This window comes from Branchiostoma floridae, chromosome 5 (genome assembly GCF_000003815.2).
Source record: "Branchiostoma floridae strain S238N-H82 chromosome 5, Bfl_VNyyK, whole genome shotgun sequence".
In the NCBI taxonomy this organism is placed as follows: domain Eukaryota; kingdom Metazoa; phylum Chordata; class Leptocardii; order Amphioxiformes; family Branchiostomatidae; genus Branchiostoma; species Branchiostoma floridae.
This window is the reverse complement of record NC_049983.1, coordinates 22,748,126-22,768,946: the sequence shown is the minus strand read 5'-3', so window position 1 is coordinate 22,768,946 and position 20,821 is coordinate 22,748,126. Positions and strand designations below refer to the sequence as shown.

General features: G+C 40.8%; 2 protein-coding genes across 2 annotated transcripts in view; one reads left to right on the top strand and one right to left on the bottom strand.

Moving 5' to 3' along the window:
• Nucleotides 1-777: 777 nt before the first annotated feature.
• On the bottom strand, nt 778-6,702 carry LOC118415390 (protein SHQ1 homolog). The gene is made up of 7 exons (XM_035819971.1): nt 6,201-6,702; nt 5,526-5,674; nt 5,037-5,149; nt 4,304-4,646; nt 3,692-3,815; nt 3,160-3,320; nt 778-2,711 (listed from the first exon to the last, which is right to left on the bottom strand). The coding sequence occupies exons 1-7, from the start codon at nt 6,538-6,540 to the stop codon at nt 1,878-1,880; spliced, it is 2,064 nt and encodes a 687-aa protein (XP_035675864.1). The 5' UTR covers nt 6,541-6,702; the 3' UTR covers nt 778-1,877.
• A 32-nt stretch (nt 6,703-6,734) lies between these two features.
• LOC118416292 (calcium-independent phospholipase A2-gamma-like) overlaps nt 6,735-20,821 on the top strand; it is a 28,787-nt gene continuing 14,700 nt past the window's right edge. The window contains exons 1-6 of the mRNA XM_035821381.1: nt 6,735-6,919; nt 7,511-8,461; nt 8,801-8,952; nt 9,331-9,460; nt 10,205-10,341; nt 10,894-10,951. Of these exons, the coding sequence (XP_035677274.1) occupies nt 7,604-8,461; nt 8,801-8,952; nt 9,331-9,460; nt 10,205-10,341; nt 10,894-10,951 (1,335 nt within the window). The 5' untranslated portion in view covers nt 6,735-6,919; nt 7,511-7,603. The remainder of the gene's footprint in view (nt 6,920-7,510; nt 8,462-8,800; nt 8,953-9,330; nt 9,461-10,204; nt 10,342-10,893; nt 10,952-20,821) is intronic.

Below are 20,821 nucleotides of genomic sequence, written 5' to 3'. Positions count from 1 at the left end.
CATGCACAAGTCGAAGGTGAAGGCCCCTGACTTCTGAACAAGTTTTGTCTTGACCATGCTATATACATTAGCATAAAATGTTCGTGTGATTCATTTTGGAATTTGTTTAACACAAGCAGATTGCTCGTGTCAAGTCATGTGCTCAGAGTAATTGAATCACTACTCTTGAAAAATGTTGACGGGTGTGCGACTGAAAATTCGAGGGGGAGCAATCTGCTTGTGTTGAATGTAGACTTAACCCTTGACCTGTACATGAGAAGGTGGATCTGGAAAAGCCCTTATTGCATTGGGGTGATCCTTATGAAACAAAGTTGGGAAAAAGACTGATACTACATCCCACTAACAGTAACACATAGAAATGTGAAGGGGAAATGGAGACATGTAAGATTTAAATGACAATCTCATATCGGATGATCTGCTTATTTTGAAGAACAACTGAGATTGGCAACAGTTTTCAACATTCAATTCTGATTCTTTTTGTTGCCATGCTCGCAAATCCTTGTCACTTTGCATCCCCAAGTTTTAAGATTACAATTTTTAACCTCAAAACTAAGACATGTCCCCAAAATGACCTGATTCTAGTTCTGACGTAAAGCCATGTAGTAATGTATTAAACAGCCTTTGAATTGTACGTTTTGTGTGTTGCTCAGCACAGTTGTAAGTTGCCCACACTTTCCAATTATGTACAGTGTGAAACGCTGCTGGGCTAAGAATATTTTGCCTTTATCAAAGATTCAAAATGATATTAAACTGCAGAATCCAAATGGTTTAAGTATGGTAATAAGAAACTTTGTGCAATGTGATATTTCATAATGTTCTTCCAGTGTAAGAATGTTATAAAAGAGGTGAAGGTATAGTCTAAAGTACTTTTTAAGTATTAATGTCTTTGTGTCCTTGAAAAAGGCTAAGAGTAATTGGTCATTGTAGTTTCCGTTCCAAAGTTGCTTGTACTTGAACTTGACTATGTTAACTACAGCTGTGGTATGACATTAATTCATGGAAATTGAAATCACCGAATATTTATTGTATCATATGTATTATGAAAATAGTATTGTGCTGCAAGGTGTATATAAAATTTTATTGCAATGCTGGTGGTATGTCAAACATTACGAATTTAAAACATACAGTATTTCTGTCTGCTTACTTGAGAGTGAAGAGGTTTTGGCTCTTCTGTCAATTGAATTGTATAAATTTGTTTGTCTTCGAAGTGAACCTGAATACAGCTCCCCATCTTCATTTCTACTTTGTCTCCCAACGACCTGGATGTCAAAGGACTAGGCACATTGTATCGTATAAGCTTTGAAGTGTTCAAACTGAACTTTATCCCTGACCTTTCTACAATCACAGTAGAATCGTTGCTGAATACATTGTATGTCTGCTTGAGGTACAGTTAATTATGAATTAAAGATGCAGCAGTTTATTACCAGTACTAAGAACACTTGTGTATTATCTTTGTGAAACTTTCTTGCTTCACACTTTTAAGGTTGTAATGTGGAATAAAGTTTGATTTGTCCCAAGCACTGTTTTGTGTTTCATGTACTTGTCAAGTAGTTCAGGTGTGGCTAGTGTAATTTGAGGGTTTATGTCTGCAAACTCACACAGGAACATTTGAAAACTGTCAGCTTTTATTGAAAAGTGTCATAGTCTTTAAACAAGTACCAATTTTCAGCAACTGGTAATGGGCAAGGAATATGATACAATAGATACTTGGTCTTTGAGAATATCCCACATATTCTCTAGCCCGAGTATCAGCCTTGTTAGTTTACCGGGGCTCCCATACCCTCACCAAGGGATGAGTATGGGAGCCTCCGTAAACTAACAAGGCTAAGCTGAACAAATAAACATTAACATACATGTAGTTAGCAATGTTTATGCTTCTAGTTCAACTCACTATGTTTCTCCAGTTCTGTTATAAGCTGCTTTTTACTTGACGAGTTCTGACTGAAAGTAAGACACCCATCTGTTGTATCACAGCATCTTCCCTCCTCCACTATCCTGTACCTGTCATTCACATCTGGGACTTCCAACCACGTACGTTCTAGATCTTTCTCTTCTTTCTGATCACCCACAGTCCCACAAGGATGATTAGTTTGTAGGCCATTGTCAACAACGGTCACAGATATTGCTTGCACATCAGGTTTCCGGGTGTCAGCCTTGTCACCTACTTTTGTTAACTCTTTATCAGCATTACTTATACTCTCATTGTCAATAATTGTTTCTGATGTTGTTTGGGGTGTAGGTTTCTGGGTGATGGTCCTGTCATCTGCATTTCTTTCCTCTTCACCAGCATTACTTCCACTCTCATTGTCAATAATGGTTTCATGATCAGATGTTGTTTGGTCAGGTTTCTGGGTGATGGCCTTAAGATTGTCACCTCCTTTTGTTTCTTCTTCTTCAGCATCACTTTCACTCTCTGAAGAGGAATCAGTTTCTGTACTACTGGTAGCGTCACTGTCATCAGAGTCAGACAAAAGGTTTTCCTGTCCAAGTTTCTCTGCACTGTTCTCCACCTTGCCAGACAGAGACAGTTTCCCCATCTCAGCCACAGGTGGTTCCAGCACACCTGTTGTTGTACCACACCTGTCCTGTGCTCCAGCCTCCTGCAGACTGAGGGTTGCCATGGGGTCAACGACCTCCTCCTCCTGTACCAGTCTGGCTGCATGCTCCAGCTCCTCCAGGTCAAGGTTCATCTCTGATTTAGACAAGTGGATCTGCAATCAAGAGGTTAAATGCTTAATCAACAATTAATTGCTATGGCTATGGCATTTTCCATAAACATTAGCTTGTAAATCATGCTTCAGAACAGCAACAAGTTTCTTAACTAGAGTAGTTTTTATCTTCAGCCTGCTAAGGTAGCCATTTGGCACCAAATTGGCATTGTTCACTGCATTAGGTGTCAGGGAGAAGATCAATAAAAAAATAAAGATGACTTGCCTGTAACATGACCAAGAACACTTTTTAAAGTTAATATTTCCTACAGAAGACAAACAATCACATACAGCAGGGTTATACCCTAATCCTACTGTATTCATGAGCAATCCTTAAGAAACTTACATTAGCCAAAGCCTGATAAATGGAGAAGAAAATCTTGTGGCCATGCCATTTGCACCACTAAGCATACTTTAATTGTGTATCATTAATTTTTGCAAAAGTAAATACCTCTGTCAGTGCCAGAGCCATGGAGCAGAAGACCTTGTCCCCAGCAGTCTGCACCCACACACAGTAGTCTGTGATATACAGGTCGTTCAGGAGGTACTTATTGTCGTCTGCAGACAGCAGGCTGTGGATGTGGAGAAGGCAGCGCAGGATACGTCTTCTACCTGGGGAGGGGGGATTAAAAAAGTGCATAGGAAAAAGCATGCATTTTGTAAGAGAATTGTAGATCATTTAGCCAAGAAACATGGAGGGATAGTCAGAGTAATGGTTGTAAGACAATGGTCTACTACAATTTGAAGCATGCTCTGAATAGACTCAAAAGCACAGAAAAAAGTTTGCATTTTGGTTACAGAGTCAGGCCAGGGGTTGAACTCATGACCTACCAAATACAATGCAAACACTCTGCCCACTCGGCCATTACACCAGCCCCGTTAAATGAGTACACAATAACAAGTTTGTCACCCTAAGGTTTTTCATCTGAAAGTGTTTTTCCTACTCAAGGAAAGTAAATAAACAAGAGTAGAACATATCAGACCTGAAGTGATGATATCCATGGTGTCCTGTAACACAGCCCTGGTCAGGTCCCAGCTTCGGTAGAGGGGGAAGCCGAGGGAACGCCGACACGAGGACAGGACAGCCTCACGCAGGCTGGAGAAGCTCTGGGGAGGGAAAATAACTGAACATGATTCCCAAAGTCTTAGCTATTAATAGCCTATTATCAACATGCTTACCGGTATATTACAATACAATGCACAACATTAAGGTCAAAACTGCATCACCCTATATCTATTTGTATACCTCAAATCTTTTGTCATACATTTCCATGAGTAACACATCAGACATTTTAGATAATTGAAGTACAGTGTACATGTCTGTGTATATAACTGTTATACAATATTTCCTCTTATAAGAAAAGAACCTAAAATTAAAACAATTTAAACATTTAAAACATTTTTGTAATTAAAACATTTAGTTGATTAACGAGCTTGTGAAGTAACAGTTATGGATTTCCAATGACCATTGATGAGCAGCTGTTCTGATTTTGTTAGGATTGCTAAGAAAATTTGACAGTTGTGAGTAAATAATTATGTGTTCTTGCACACTTCTTTCATACATGTCAAACAAACCAAATCAACCATCCACCCACCTCCAGCCAGGACAGTGTTGCGCTGAGTTTGCAGATTGTCCATGCAGACTCCACATTGCCCTCTCCTTCTGTAGTCCTGTAGTTGTAGGCATAGGCAAACAAAATGTCCACCAGACTGAAGCACACCACTGGCAATGTCTTTCCATCCAGTAAGTACTCTCTCTTGGGCAGACTTAACAGCTGTTCCTTCTCTTCTTCACTGAACACCACAGCTTCTTCCCCAGGCTGGTCTGTACTGCAGTCAGTACCCAAGACTTTCGTCTTTAGCTTATGGAGTTCCTCTGTCCAAGGAGGCTTGTATCCTAGTAGTTCTTGGATGGCATCATCCTCATAAAGATCAGCACTGCAAAAATTATATGAGGAACAAAATCAGGATTTACTTTGACATAGTGTGTGTGTGTGAGTGATAGATCACAAAGACAGTATCTTCCAAGATACTGTAAACTCATCTGCTTATGCCATGGCTTTAATGTGCAGTAGCAGGGGGAATTAGGTTTTGTGGCATTTGAGGTTCACGGCTGAAATAATTCTGTACTAGTACTCACAAGAAAGGGAGACATATTCATGGTGTCATGCATTCAATGAAACTGCCGCAGAAATTTAAAGATTTACAGTAATGAAATTTACATTCATATTTTATGACTTTCATCTTTGCCATTGATAAAAGGTCTGATATTTTTCTCATTTCTACATACAAGCTCTTTGTAACAGACCACAAGGATACAACACCTACAGGTAGTGATCAGGATCAAACTGTTCCAGCTCTGCTGCCAGCCGAGCCTCCCGACACTCCGCATGAGTCAGTCTGTCTGGTTCTCTCACATCCACCACATCCTGTAGCTCCTCCTGGGGCAGGGCACAGGTTGTATCTTTATTAGTATATTTGTGTTTGTCAACCTCTTTGATAAAACCGACTTAGTACTGATCAGCTAGTTTCCAAAGAGAGTTGTTGTTGTCCTTTGTCTCGTGGTGCCACAAAAAAAGCCAACCATGCATCAGCACTTGATGCCCTAGGGTGACTGATGATACATATGTACATGTAGTAGTGGTAGTATTCAGTATTTGATTACACTGCTGCTGGGATCCCTGACACAGGGGTAGGCAGCAGTCGGATAGTCTTCACACTGTGCTTCCATGCGGCTCTGTCTAGTGAGTTCACCTCTGTTAGACCGCACACCTTGATTATATAGACTCAATATTGATATGGCATTGAATAGTTTACCTGTAGCTTACTGAAGACACCACTTCTTCTGTTGGCAAACCCATATTTCATCCCAGGCTGCACCTCAGCTTGTGGTTGGTTCTCCCACCATGGTACCTGTTCCACCTGCCAGTCAATCTCCTCCTCCTCCTCCTCATCTTTTGCATCATCTGCACCTGGGGAGAGAACAGATGCAACATGAACAGTGACAACATATTTATCCCTGAAAGACTTGAGGTCTTGAAAGGCATCAGGGACCCACCAGCAGTATAATCAAACAATGGATAGTGAGTGGTAGAGTTACACAAACTTGTGAACTGTTATGTTTTCAAACAAACAAACAGAAGTTGGTAGGATTCTAAAACACATACTTGTAAACCGGCAGGTTTACACATAATTGTGTATTGTTAGGTGCCCAATACATATAATTGTGAATCATTATGTTCCCCAATACACTTAACTGAAAATTGGTAGGATTCCAATAGTTTACACATACTTGTGAACTGTTTAGTTTTCAATCGTTCAATCACTTGTGAACTGGTTCCATACACATGCAAATCTATGTGACACATGGAGGAGTAAAGAAATGGCCAGATAAATGTGAGGTAGCACTCGTTGTGAAAACAATTCATTGCAACACCGAGATACACACCAATGCAAGGTATAAGACGCAGAAAAACAACAATAATAGCGAACCTGTTCCCAAAACCTCCACACCTGCACCAGCAGCCGACCTGGTTCCTTTAGGCGCCAACAGCTTTGTGAGTAGATCCAGTCCTTCAAAGTGCTCACCAGGACATTCCTTGGGCACCAGGACCGTGAACGTTCCTCTATCGGCGTCATACGTGGCTTTCTCCCGCCCGTCTTCGACCACCTTGCCGGGGAGGTTCAGTCTCAGGTAGTAAGGTTTGGAGTAGAATTTGAACTCCGTGTCTTCGATGTAAACTTCTGTGTCCGAAACTCGGGCGCATGGGGCCCTGATGACAATCTTGAGGCTGTTTCGGTCTTGCGAAATATCAAATCTTGGCGTCAGCATGACTTTCTCGAAGAGGCGTTGTCCCTGTGGTGAGAAAATGCGAAATTTGGAGCAAAACACGTGCAAAAAGTTACAAAATCTACCAACAGGAAGCGGCCATGTTGGATTTTAAATCACATGATTACTATCGACCAATCAACGGGAGGAAATTTACAACCCAGTGTACTCAGGGACTCCCCTCGTTCCCTGGGTATACAGTACCACTTCCGGTTTGATCCCGCTACCTTGACCCCAGCCTGACCAAAACAGGCGGAGATTTCGTCGCTTTTCAAGCTTTTAAACTACATACAAAGCTTCTACTTTCGACTGATCAGTCCCGGGGCACTTTGTGGTAGTCATAACGGTCTACTAGGATGCCGGTCTTTGTCGAATTATCTCGGTAAGTTTTCTACCTTTCGTTCCGTGTGTGTTGTTGTTTTCGTCAGTTGTTTTTGTTCCTTCATCTTGGAAGGTAAACAAATGACAAATTGCGAGTTCTTCTCGCTTCTACATCTTAAATTGATCAAAATACAATCAAATTTGACTTTCTGGTGGGTAAGGTTGTGTAATAGATTATCAGACTGTCATAATTTGGCGATTTAGGGAGGAAGAAGAACATGATGATTCATGTGGCGTGTGGCGTGATGTCACGTCATCCAGTTCATCAGGTCATAGGTCAATCTTGTTGTTGTTGTGCTTGGCACCCAGCAAAGACAGGGTTCCCCAACTAACCGTTGATTGTTATGGCAAGCCAGGATGACATGTGGTTTAAACATTCAACCCGCACGCTAGTCTACTGCCTATTATGTTGTGCTTTTCAACACACCACTCATTATTTACTCTTACTCTACGTACGTTTGTTACACGTCCATCATAAAATCGCATTTACAGTGACTACTGAACTATATGCATGTACTGTTGCTCAAATTATTTAAATCAAAAATCTATGTTTTAATACATTCATTGTTATTAATTTGTATTTCCCTTACAGGTAACGTTCGCCTTCATCAGGACACTAAATAGAAATCTTTAGAAATAGATTCAGAAGGAAATAAACAGTGAACTAGCCATCACACGTTCCAAGATGTCTCTACCATTGGTATCGTTTATGAGTCGGAACTGCAGAACGCCATGTTTTCTGTCATGTTGCTGTTGCAATGGCAATAGGATCGGCGTGCACGGACAAAATAGAGGGTTGCCTTCAAATACTAGTAGTAGAAGTGCAACCCCCTGTAGCTATAGGTTTCTACACAGTGGAAAGCAGTCCACCAAGCTGTTCTTGGGAAGGTACCTGTTCAGAGTGTACCAGCTGCCATTTTATACAGGACGCATGTCCAAGTCTTCCTCGGACGAAACGGGTAGCGACGCGAAGGGTAAGAAATTAACGAGGGTGAAGGAAATGTACGATTCAGCCTCCAGTAGTGTTCTCAGCGTCACGAGCGACTTGCAGAGAAAAGCACTCGGACTGAGAGACCAGATTAACATGCCAACTATCAAGTTGCCAGACGTGAAACTAAACAACTTGAAGGACGCTGTAAGAGTAAGTAGGCTGGTAAACAGAAAGTCAGCTGAAAGTTCGTCACCGACATATTCAAAACCTCGCTCAGAAGACAGTGCAAAGGATATGAAGACAGACCACTATAGTGCAGCCGCCACTGTGGAAGAGTTTATAAAAGTTAGCAAAGAGATGGAGGGAGAGAAACAGCTGGTAACGGTTGACGAGAGGACGTTGAAAACTTTGGAACGGTCCACGAGGAAGCCACAGGACAGTATGAGCAGGGCGAAGAAGGATTTTGTCTCGAAGACGAGCGTATATGTGAGGACGCGACAGCTGGTGCGGGCGACAAGGCAGGCTGGGTCGGGCATGGCGCGGCTACTCCGCGTGGAGGAACTCACCAAGCATCTCATCAGCTTCCCGGAGGCTCGTGTGGTAGCTGTCAAGGTGAGGGCTTTCTTACGTAGGGTGGTAGCTGTCAAGGTGAGGGTTTTCTTAGTTATGAATGCTTTAAGTTCTCCTTTGGAAGATTCTTGATATAGAGAAGAAACAAACTGTTGTTTTGTTTTCAGCCTCAGTCTATTAATTTCAACAAGAGAAACTGTGTCACCTATTGGTAGAACTAGAACTAGTAGAAGTCAAGGCTTTCTCTGTTCTAGTACTAGTACTAGTGTTCCAAGTAGGAGTCTATGAAAACATTCTAGGGAAGAATCAATTGCTATTTGGCGTATCTTGGTACTTTCTAGTAATTCTCAAATCTAAACCCTTTGACCTCCATGACTCCAGGAGAATGCGATTCCTGTGCTGCTGCGTTACCGTGACAACCCGTACCAGCCACTCGTGGAGGAGGTGAGGGAGACGCTAAGCCTGCTGGGATACGAGGACCCAGTGAAGGGCAGAGGAGTTCGGATCCTGTCCATCGATGGGGGAGGGACAAGGTCAGGATGACTTGGAGTTTACTCGGACAGGCTAGAAATGAATTTGTGTTGTTTGTTTGTTTGTTTGTTTGTGACAGAAAAGTGCTCGGAATCAAGTGGTAGCGGGTTCGATACCCAGTGGGTCCATGCCCTGACATTGTGCCTTAGGAAGTGTACTTTACACATCCATAAATAACTTTATCAGGTTGGCAATTTGTCATAAAGTAATGAATGTAAGTACCCATTGGTTTTGCTTAAAGAACCTTACTATATAGTATATGTACTTTACACAGATTTCCATAATCATTGATAATGGTGTAGTAATGCCAGGACTCCCTAACAAGTCCCTATGTTGCCTTGGCAAAGTCACTTATTCCAGCTCAACTTTGAACTTTGCAGGGGTGTAGTTGCCGTGGAGACTCTACGCCAGCTGGAGGAAATGAGTGGGAAGTCCATCTACCAGATGTTTGACTACATCAGTGGTGTCAGCTCTGGGGCTATACTGGCTATACTGCTGGGAGTTTATAAGGTACGTATAATATACTGTAAATGCATTCAATTTTGTGGGGTTTTAACTTCGCAGTAGCGGAAAGGTGGAGTGTTCGCAGTGGTTTTAACTTTGTGGTAATGCCATGCACTGTAGTCTCATACTGCCATGGAAAAACATTGCGGTGGTTTTAAGTTCGCGGTAGCCTCCGCAAAAACTGCGAACATTAAACTACCAGGAAAGTTTCTGCATTTACAGTATGCTGTATCTGCATTTACAGTATACTGTATGTGCAGAAATGTCGCAGTGGTTTTATGTTCTCGTTTTTGTGGTGGCTGCTTCACCATGAACTGAAAACTGATTTTTTCATATTGCAGTATGTGACTACAGTACTTGTATATGGTGCTACCGCGAACACAAAACCACCGTGAACACTCCGCTACATATATATAACGTGAAGTCAAATCCTGGCAGACTTAAAGTTTAATGCATTTACAGTTAAACCTGCACAAGGAGGTGAGGGTGGGAACATGTCAGGTCTGGAGCTATATTGGCTTGACTATACTGCTGGGGGTGTACAACTTACAAGATAGGCTCATGTATAATTATGTATAACCATCCAAGGCCTTTGTCCTAGTATCACATTATCAGCATCTTTTGCATGCATTGACTCATGTTATCTTTTCAACCATCTTGTGACTGCAGCTTGTCAATCGTGCGCTAAATCCATGACCAGTGTCTGATGCTGAACATTTACTACTTTTGATTTTGTTTTGCTCCAACCAGGTCTCACTAGATGAGTGTGAGGAGCTCTACAGGAGGTTCAGCGAAGAGATTTTCAAGCGGAGCACGTACGTTGGAGTCGGCAAACTCTTCCTGTCCCACGCTTTCTACGATACAGCAGCCTGGGAGAAAATGCTGAAGTGAGTTTAGAAATTCAATACATGACGTTTATCTGCAATTTTGGTTTTAAAATGCATTTAGATTATTGCTGTGGCTTCAAATGGTCGAGTGGCAAGCCAAGCAGAATTGAGATCTAGAGGTCACGGTGTCCTTGGGATAGACGCTTGACATGAAATCCCTCACTCCACTCTGGTGTAAAATTAGAAATAGTATCTGACTTTGTTAATAGGGAGGTACATGTACATGGCAGTGGTCGGAAAGGGATGGGCTCCACCTTTCAATACCGTGCCATACAGTGGATATAATGACTCACTGCCCCTTCAGCCTGAGGGGCATCCACCTTCCATGGTGCAGAGTTTTCGAGAATTGAAGCTGAAATGGTGTATTTTCAGGTATCCTGAGGGGAGAGGTCACTGTAGAAGACTGTAAATGACCTAGGCATCCCTGGTCAATGAGAATTCCATGCTTGTCAGAGGATCCCCAGTATAAGGGCATCTAGTGCATCCAAGTTCTTGTTATTTTAAGAAAAGTGGGTCCTGGTTGTTAATGTGCATGTCTTTGTTTGTTCCCAGGACAGAGGTTGGAGACAGGCTGATGATAGAAACAGTCCGGGATCCAGCCTGCCCAAAGGTAGGGATAGTTGTTTTTATCAACATTGAGTAACATGAATTGTGTTGATATCAACATGATTGTACAGAGGGATATGGAGTTTTCTTTTGCACAACCAGTAATGTCTCTTACCTTCTTACGTAAGCAGGTGAGAGACATTACTATGCAAAACAAATCAAACCTCTTATATGTTGTACCAACCTGATGAAATTGCTTCAGGGTTGTACAGAGACTTTCTCAGTACATCACTAGAATTGAAGCAATTTTGGGTGTTGAGAGCTGGCAACATTGCTTCACACACACAACTAATGCTGCTAGTGTCTATGTGCTCAGGCTATATGTGCGATCAGTATTACCTTACCTTAGACCTTAGGTCCTCCTGTGCCATGAGGCACATTGGGCAGCAAGTAATTTCCATCGTCCTCTGTCAGACGCAGCCATCTCTGCCTGTCCCCACGTGATGCTGGCTCCCCTTAGATCCTCACTATTATGCAATGTAGAATAACGATGAAGGTGGGTGGAACTGGAAGCGTAATGCTTGCGACAAAGCGAATGCTTTTTCCATATCTGCTTGCGCAATGCGTTTCATAGCTTAGCACATCAAGTAACTGGAAGCTACCCTTCTCAATAAGCATGTTGAGTTATCTCAGAGGTTCTACGACCAAGCCTCCCTCATACACTGGGACAATTGTTTTATGTCTCCATCAAAAAGGCAAATGCAACCCCACACAACATGCGCAACCTTGGATATGAGCACCAGGTCCTGTTGGTTGTGTTATGGACATATTGTAGTTGACATTTTCGCTGTGGTTTTATATCTGCAATTTTGACAGTGCGAATGTCAAACCAATGTTTCCATTATTGTACAGTATGTGGCTATAGTGCTACCCTGAACGTATAGCCACCGCAAACACTCCATTCTTTCCCTACATGAACATCGAAATTAAGTCACTATGAATTTTTAAGTGTTGACAACATACCGTACTACCTTAAATGACACGCAACAGCAGCTAGTTATGTGCATATCATATTTAATTCGAAGTACTTAGATTCATTCTTGCTAAAGCAAATTTAGAAGTGAAACAATGTAATTCATAATCTTGACAAAGCAATGTCTGTTTAATGATATGTTGGTCACTAATGACAGTATATGTGGCAGTAGAGTGCACATATGCTGGGCATGTAGTATCATTTGGTAGTAACGTCAGAGACCAAAAGAATGTCTTCTATGTTCTGTAAACACGCATGAATGTTTAATATACTGGTCACAAATGGCAGCAGATGTTGCATGTGGCATAATGAACTAAGCTCCCAGCGAATTGAGTATCAGCACCACAAAAAAAATGTTAACTTAAAGTTACTCAGACCATATATATGTTCCTAACAACTTCAATCTCATGACTAACTTTCTAAGATGAAGAAAATTACTAAATAATATCTATTTTGGAATATTTTCCCCAAGTCAACTGTTAGCAGCAAATCATCCTTACAAATGTCTCGTCCCAATAAACAGAAGGGTTGACATATGCACCCTTGTACCTAATGAAAAGATTTAAAATTTAATGGCATTTTGGGGAAGGGGAAGCAAACTGCGCAGTTACAGGGTTTGCCACGCCAGGTACCACTGTCACGGGCGCGACTTCCTTGACTGACAAGTTTTCCTACCAGCTGCGCACTTCCAACTTAAGGACATTTCACGATACTGTATCTTGGTAAGTCTTCATCTTTCTCTTGTGTTTAGGACTTTTCTGCTTGTGAAGAAAGCTAAATACTATCCAGATGAATTGTGCAACAACAACGGTTACCCCTTTTGGGATTGTATGGTTAGATGTAGGTTTCTGTGACAAACTATAACATTTCTGCTGCAAATTATTTGTTGTAAGTGTCAGCTATAATTAGCTAATGAGTACTAAATTAATTTGAAATCCTATGACTGAAAATATTCAGGAAAATACAACAAAATTGAGCTGTATGTTATTTTTTCTGTCCATTTCCTTGTCAGCTGGAACACCTGCAGTGAACAGAATTACTAGTACCTTTGTATGACAGGCAAGGGGCAAGAATGCTGAAAGTCTATGAAACAATTGAAAACAAGATTCAAGTAAGATTGTTGAGGAGCAATTACGGTTAACAAAATCCTGGTGTTATATAAATTAAAGAAATCTAATCCAGAACACAAACTTGTATTTTACACAACAGGGGCAACGGTTCAGAAGAAAAGTCATTGAAAACTTCTTGACAAAAAGTCAAACAACTTATCCAGCTTAAACATAACACGTCAGGTAAGTTGTTTTGAAAACAGCATAGGTCTATCATATCCTTCGAAAATGTATGAAGACTATTGTAGAAATCTAATCTTCAAAACAACAATTGTCTTTGAAAGACCAAGAACAAGAGTATTTTTCTATTTCTTATGTACTAGGATCATTAAGAAAAGGTTTGAATTTTCTCATGCAGAAACAATATATCAGATGTATGAGAAAGAAATGATTTCCCAAAATTTACCTTCGTACTCACTTGGGTTGTTGGTATGTGGGCTGTACCATTGCGGAAGAAAAAGGGGTGGTTTGAGACAAATTTCTTAGTATTCTATAATTATGCAAATAATATATTCGTTATCAACATTGTTAGATAAGAATTGTGTATACTAGGAAATGAAATTTGTAATTTCATGAAATATTCAGTCTATTGATCCATACAAGATGTAAATGTATGGATTCATTGTGAATTTTTATTTGCATATTATGTTAATTAGGATGTTACAAAATGTATTTGCCTACTCAGCATAGAGATCTTGACAGTAACTTCAATTATGAGAAGTCCATTACATTCTTCTATCAGGGCACAGAGACCAGCATGGGTGAGAAGCTGCCAGGGATGCTGTTATCCTTTTTGATTACCCTGAAGGTGTTTGGATCAACAGAAGCTACCTGTATCACACCAGCTTCTTCTGCTGTCTGCGTCGCTGAGGGTCTCACCAGTGTTCCTCAAAACTTCCCGACAAGCATTACTCACCTTGCGTTGTGGTGGAATCAAATCACAACGTTAAGTCAGTCTAACTTCTCACGGTATGCAAGCTTGACAGAGCTAGACCTACACAACAATCATATTACCACAATTAATAACAAAGCATTCTATGACTTGCCAGATTTGGTTGATTTAAAACTTAACAGGAACCGCCTGTCCAACCTCAGTGCTGACATGTTCATAGGGCTGGTAAACTTGGAGACTCTTCGGTTGGACAATAATGAGATCAGTGATATTCAGGCTGGAACTTTTAATTCAACACCACAACTGAAAAGCTTGCGCCTGGGTAGTAACAAGTTAGCAAACCCTACATCAGACATGTTTACAGGGCTGGGGAACCTGGAGTACCTTAACTTATACAATAATAAGATCATTTACATTCAGGCTGGAACTTTCAGTTTCATATCAGAACTGAAAACCTTGGACCTAGGTAATAACATGTTAACAAACTCTATATCTGACATGATTCTGGGGTTGGGAAACTTGGAGACCCTTCACCTTAGCAATAATGACATCAGTGATATTCAGGTTGGAACTTTCAGTTTAACACCACAACTGAGAATCTTGTCCCTAGGTAACAAATTAAGAAACCTCAGTGCTGATATGTTCAAAGAGCTGGGAAACTTAGAGGATCTTCAAATGTACAGTAATGAGATCAGTGATATTCCAGCTGGAACTTTTAGTTCAACACCCCAACTGACAACCTTGCGCCTGCATCAGAATAAGTTAACAAACCTCAGATCTGACATGTTTACAGGGCTGGGACACTTGGAAACCCTCTACCTCAGCAACAATGAGATCAATGACATCAAGGATGGAACTTTTAATTCAACATTGCAACTAACAACATTGTATTTGGGTCAGAACAAGTTAACAAGCCTCAGATGTGACATGTTTACAGGGCTGGCAAGCCTGCGGTACCTTTGGCTGCAAAATAATGACATCAGTGATATTCAGGCTGGAACTTTCAATTCAACACCACAACTGACAGACTTGAGGCTGTATAATAACAAGTTAACAAACCTCAGATCTGGCATGTTTACAGGGCTGGGAAACTTGCAGAACCTTTGGCTGTACAATAATGAGATCAGTGATATTCAGCCTGGAACTTTCAATTCAACACCACAACTGACAGACTTGAACTTGCATCAGAATACGATAACACTCTTTAAAGCAGACACATTTGCACAGCTAACACTACTTACCATCCTCGAATTGGATAGCAACAACATAGAAACTTTTCCTATGGAGGCTTTGTCAAAGCTTCCATCACTTTATGAGCTTCAGCTTGGTGATAACAAAATTGTGACCCTGCCATCAGCAGCCTACAACAGGCTGGTATCAATCAGGTCTGTAGACATTGACAACAACCCCTGGCAGTGTGACTGTAGGATGCTTCCCTTCAGGCAAAAGATGACTGGATCTCATTACTTTGAATACCAAATCAGATGTGAAGGACCCAGCAACTTCCAAGGACAAAGGCTTAAAAATATTAGTCCTGAAGATCTGACCTGCGAAGAGCCAACAATACTGAGCTTTGGGAGGGCTGACGATAACACAGTGGTAGAGGGTGGGACATTACATTTAGTCTGTGAAGCTTCAGGAATCCCCACACCAGACATCACTGTCATTCTCCCATCTGGACTGAATGTAACTGTTGAGTCAGGTGGGAGGGTGACTGTGGATGTGAATGGTGCCATCACCATAACCAATGTCACTGCAGCAGATACTGGTCTGTATGTCTGCATTGCAGCAAGTGCTGAACTTGGCTCAACATTTGCCACACTGGTTATAGGCCCCAAAGAACCCACAACTGCTGAAATGGTACCAACAACTTCACCTCCTGTTATTGCGAAGTTTGACAGGGTTCAAAATAACACATTGATAGAGGGAGAGACACTATATCTGGCCTGTGAAGCTTCAGGAATCCCCACACCAGACATCACAGTCATTCTCCCATCTGGACTGAATGCTACAGTAGAGTCAGGTGAGAGGGTGACTGTGGATGTGGGTGGTGCCATCACTATAACCAATGTTACAGCAGAAGATGCTGGTCTGTACGTCTGTATTGCAGCAAGTCCTGTTGGTTTAACATTTGTCACTCTGATTGTAAATGTCGGCCTTCTAGAACCCACAACTACAACAATTATGGTACCAGTAACTTCACCTCCTTCTATTGGAAGGTTTGACTGGGTTCACAATGACACAGTGGTAGAGGGAGAGACAATGTATTTGGTCTGTGAAGCTTCAGGAATCCCCACACCAGACATTACGATCATTCTCCCATCTGGACTGAATGTAACTGTTGAGTCAGTTGGAAGAGTCAGTGTCGATGAGAAGTATACCATCACCATAGCCAATGTTACTGCAGCAGATACTGGTCTGTATGTCTGTATTGCATCAAGTCCTGAACTTGGCTCAACATTTGCCACACTGGTTGTAGGCCTTAAAGAACCCACAACTGCTGAAATGGTACCAGCAACTTCACCTCCTGTTGTTGTGAGGTTTGAAAGGGTTCACAATAACACAGTGGTAGAGGGTGATACACTCCATTTGGTCTGCAAAGCTTTAGGAATCCCCACACCAGACATCACAGTAATTCTCCCATCTGGACTGAATGTAACTGTTGAGTCAGGTGGAAGAGTGACTGTGGATGTGAATGGTACCATCACCATTACTGGTGTCACAGCAGGAGATTCTGGTCTGTATGTCTGTGTTGCATCAAGTCTTGTTGGCTCCACATTTGCCACTTTGGTTGTAAATGTCAAAGTGAAAGTGACCACAATAGTTCCAATGTCACCAGTAACTTCACCTCTTGCTTTGACTGGCACCTTTAGCAAACCAGAAAGCAGTCCTAGGTACTATGAATCTACTCCCACTTTCTCCACACCCTTTCTCTTCCCCTCTGATTCTTTGAAACAACCTGAACCTGCTCTCAGCTTCTCCCTCACAGTTCTGATTGCCTCAGTGTGTGGCTCAGTAGCAGGTACTGTCTTTGTTGGTACCATCATTCTCATAATCTGGTGCAAGACAAAGACCCAGAATCCTCCCTCAGACTCAACCCCTGCAGTTCTTTTCAGTAATGCCTCAGCAAAGGTCACGATCAGTGGTCATGATCAGATAGGGCAGGGTGGGGCACAGGCCAGGAGTGAATCCTTGAATGCCAGGAATTCACAACATTTCCCGGGGCGTCCTGCATCTCAGGTTTCTGAGTACGAAGATGTTCGACTGCCATCAAGGAACACAGCACCTAATGGTGAATATCAGACCCTCAGGCCCAGCCAACCACCTGCTGAATATCAGTCACTGGGACCCAGGAAACAACCTGCTGAATACCAATCATTTGGACTCAGTCGAAACAGAGCTCCCAGTGATGACCTCCCCCCACTCCCCTCTCCGTGAACTTGACCAACGGTGGGTCAACTACCCTAGCCTACATGTGCACTACCGGTAATGCCCATCCCAGAAAAATGTTTGTTTTTTCTCTCTAAAATCCTTCCCACACATTTCAATTGTTTTTGTTTACTTCTACCCATCCGACCCACAACATCAGGGGCATATACTGCCACTGGTAGCATCATGTGTCCCATTTATCCTGAATGCAAAGTGAACTCTCTACTACTACACTAAACTATTGCAACAGGCATTAAACAACTAACAACAGTTACCTGCCAAAATTTAAATCTATGTAAATACTATGAATATGGATTCAAGAGCTTTTGAACAAAAACAATAATCTACAATCATCAGCATCATACATTGGAATTAAATGTCCTGTGATGTGCACTAGATAAAAGTTATTCCAGTGTGACCAATATGACATACTGCTGGAAAGGAAGAGTTGATAGCAATGTCTTAGTTTGTACTCATCTCTTGTGGTGTTGAATTTTGAACGGCATTATTCCAAAAAAAGTTTTGCTATTATGATAAAAAAGAGCAACTGACAGGTTTTTAGTGTTGTATCATATTATCCCAGCCAAACAAAGAAAGAGAAATGATTTAAAGAAAAAGCTTAAGAATGTTAATATTTTACTTGTTCATTTCAGTCATCAGTCTCACTGAAATAACATGCTTGGGCTAGTATTCTGGATGTTCTACACAAAATGTATTTAGTTGTTTACATCATCAATATAGGATTTTGCATTACAATATAAATGTTAAGATACATAACATGCCATAGTACATGTAGTCAATGATGTATCTAATAATTGTACAAGATGTGAAATATTTAGTCCAGATCTTTTATATGTATCTTTTTTTGTTCTGCTGATTCAGCTGATTTTATATCATACATTAATAGCAGAGTTGTGTGTACAAAATGTAGCTGTCATTTCCTCTCTACTGTATAGATTGTCGTGGTCCCAATGTATTTTGGTACTGGACTCTGGGTTTGTGAGCAATTATACATATTATCATAGTGTTAAGGTGAGCTGTTGATTTTGAATTTTATGGCATTCACAACAGTTTGAAAAAATTTACAGCTTTCTTGTAAATATTAATGATGTTAGTAAAGGGATTAAAGGATGAGTGAGTTTGCGATAAGCTTGTCTACAGCTATTTAGTATTACTATTAGACTAAATATGAGATTTTTCTCTCTCTGCTAAGAAATTTGGCACAAAATGTACAATGTTAGTCATTATGCAAAGAGAAAGGTTTGGATTGGTTTGGTTTGCACTGTGAGAAACCAAGATGTCTCACTTATTGACATTGTGACACACCTGTAATGCTCTATTCTGTATGTAATATTAAAATAAAATTGCAGTACAACCTGCACAGACTTTGTGTACTGTATTTCTTCCACATTTGTATTGAGTATTGAATAATTTCCTTTCATTTTGCTGAAATCCAGCCAGCACAAAGGTTTGGATGCCTTCGTGTCACCATCCAAAATTATAACAAACTGTAATCCCTCCCAATATGCCCAAGCCTGGGTAGGAACCCCTGCCCTCTGTATCCACAGCATTTTATTCATATGATAAGTGAGGTTGCATTAAGGCTTGTGCCACAGGGATACAACAAGGAGGTTGGATACAAGTATCGCATTGACAAAACACATTGTCCAGCTGTTATACAATGTATGATGTACATGACTTGTTCATGTACCATACTAGCCTTACAGACACACAACAGCAGCTACATGTAGCTACATGTATGTGCATATGCATTAAGCAGGTTTTAGTGATAATCCTGCATTACTGGTACTTCATTTTTCCAAGCTGTGTAATTAACTTAAAGTTTCTAATGTATTGACAGTATTAAAGTTTTTTGACATGGTAAAATCTCATTTTTGTAAAAGCAAATGTGGACAATTAGCATTCGCCATTTTTACTCAGCTACCTATGTTGGGCACATACGGCTAGATTTATATACAAGACCACGGTACAACACCCTATACTGGGCCCCTGGGATTTTTTTACCAAGCAAGCCTATGTGTAAGCCCAGAAGAATGTCTGGCTTTTTCTTCCCTATAAACATCTCTGTGTTTATGCTGGTCACAAATGGCAGCAGATGTGGCATGCAGCATAATGGACTAGGCTCCAAATGAAAAGAAAAGTGGTCTTAATGCCTCTACTTTAAAAGCCAGTATCCGATCCTGTTAAAAAAAGCCAAGAAGTGGGCTAAACAAACTCTCATGATTTCTTGCTAATGCTAAGATAAAGTAAAACTAAGTAAGTAAGTACTAACTATTTTAGTACAAGCTACTGTAAAAGAGAAAATGTTTGCATTGGGTTTATGTTTCACAGTAACCTCTTCACAGCTAACTTAAAACAATCATGAACTTAAACCACTGCGAATGCTCCCTTTTCTCCCCGACGCAAAATGAATCCCTGCTAACACTTCACCTCTTACAGTATCACCCCAGGCACATGTCAACATCATGGATATTACTTTGAGCTCTTCCCAGCATACCTTGTACCCATGTGGACAGAGGGGTCAAGGTAATGTTCCCTTGTATCTATGCAAATGATGTTTGCATAGATACAAAGGACTTTCAGCTGTTTTCATGCACAGTCTGACCCATGTGTACAGGTCATTTAAGATATGCGTCATTGAGTAGTATTATATTACAAGGGAAAACAACCTGCGAACAGAGTTTTACACGCCAGGTTCCACTGCCACAGTTGCAACCTCCTTGACTGTTTTACAAGTCCTCTGACCAGCTGCACACTTCCAACTTGAGGCCTTTTTTGCCTGTAGGATTGACTTCTACATTTATCTCTTGGTAAGTCTTTGTCTTATGTTTGCAAACTAAAGAAAGCTTGTCATTCACGTGAATTGTGCAACAACAATCTCTTTTGGCATTGTACAGAATGATTTAAGTCTAACTTTCACTTTTGAAGTTGAAAGTTTGTGGGCTGTCCTTCATTTACACTTTAAGAGACTTGTTATTGAATGTGAACTTGACCAATAGACAGTATATTTCTTATGATTGAAAATCTTAAGGAAATACAAAAAGAAGCCAAATGATTTTTCAGTTCATTTCCTTGTCAGGTAGACCATAATAGAATTATATGTAAGTATCAAGTATATTCATGACAGGCATGAATTAGTGTATGACTGCTAAAAGTTCAAGTAAGACGTCATTTTAAGTAATAAAAAATAAAGATTGTTTAGAAACAGTTTAATAAGATAAATTCAAAGCCATGTGTGTGTGTAACACAAAACAAAGAAACAGAGACTCAGAGCACATACTTCTGTCTTATATCACAGGCAGGGCAGTTCTTATAAGGAGTCTTTCATGACTTCTTGACAAGAAAAGATTTTCTGTGGAGTGAAACTTCACCTGTCTGGTAAGTTGTTTTGGCTCTGCAGAAAACATGGGTCTACGTGTATCATATCCAAATGTATGTTGTGTAGAAGTC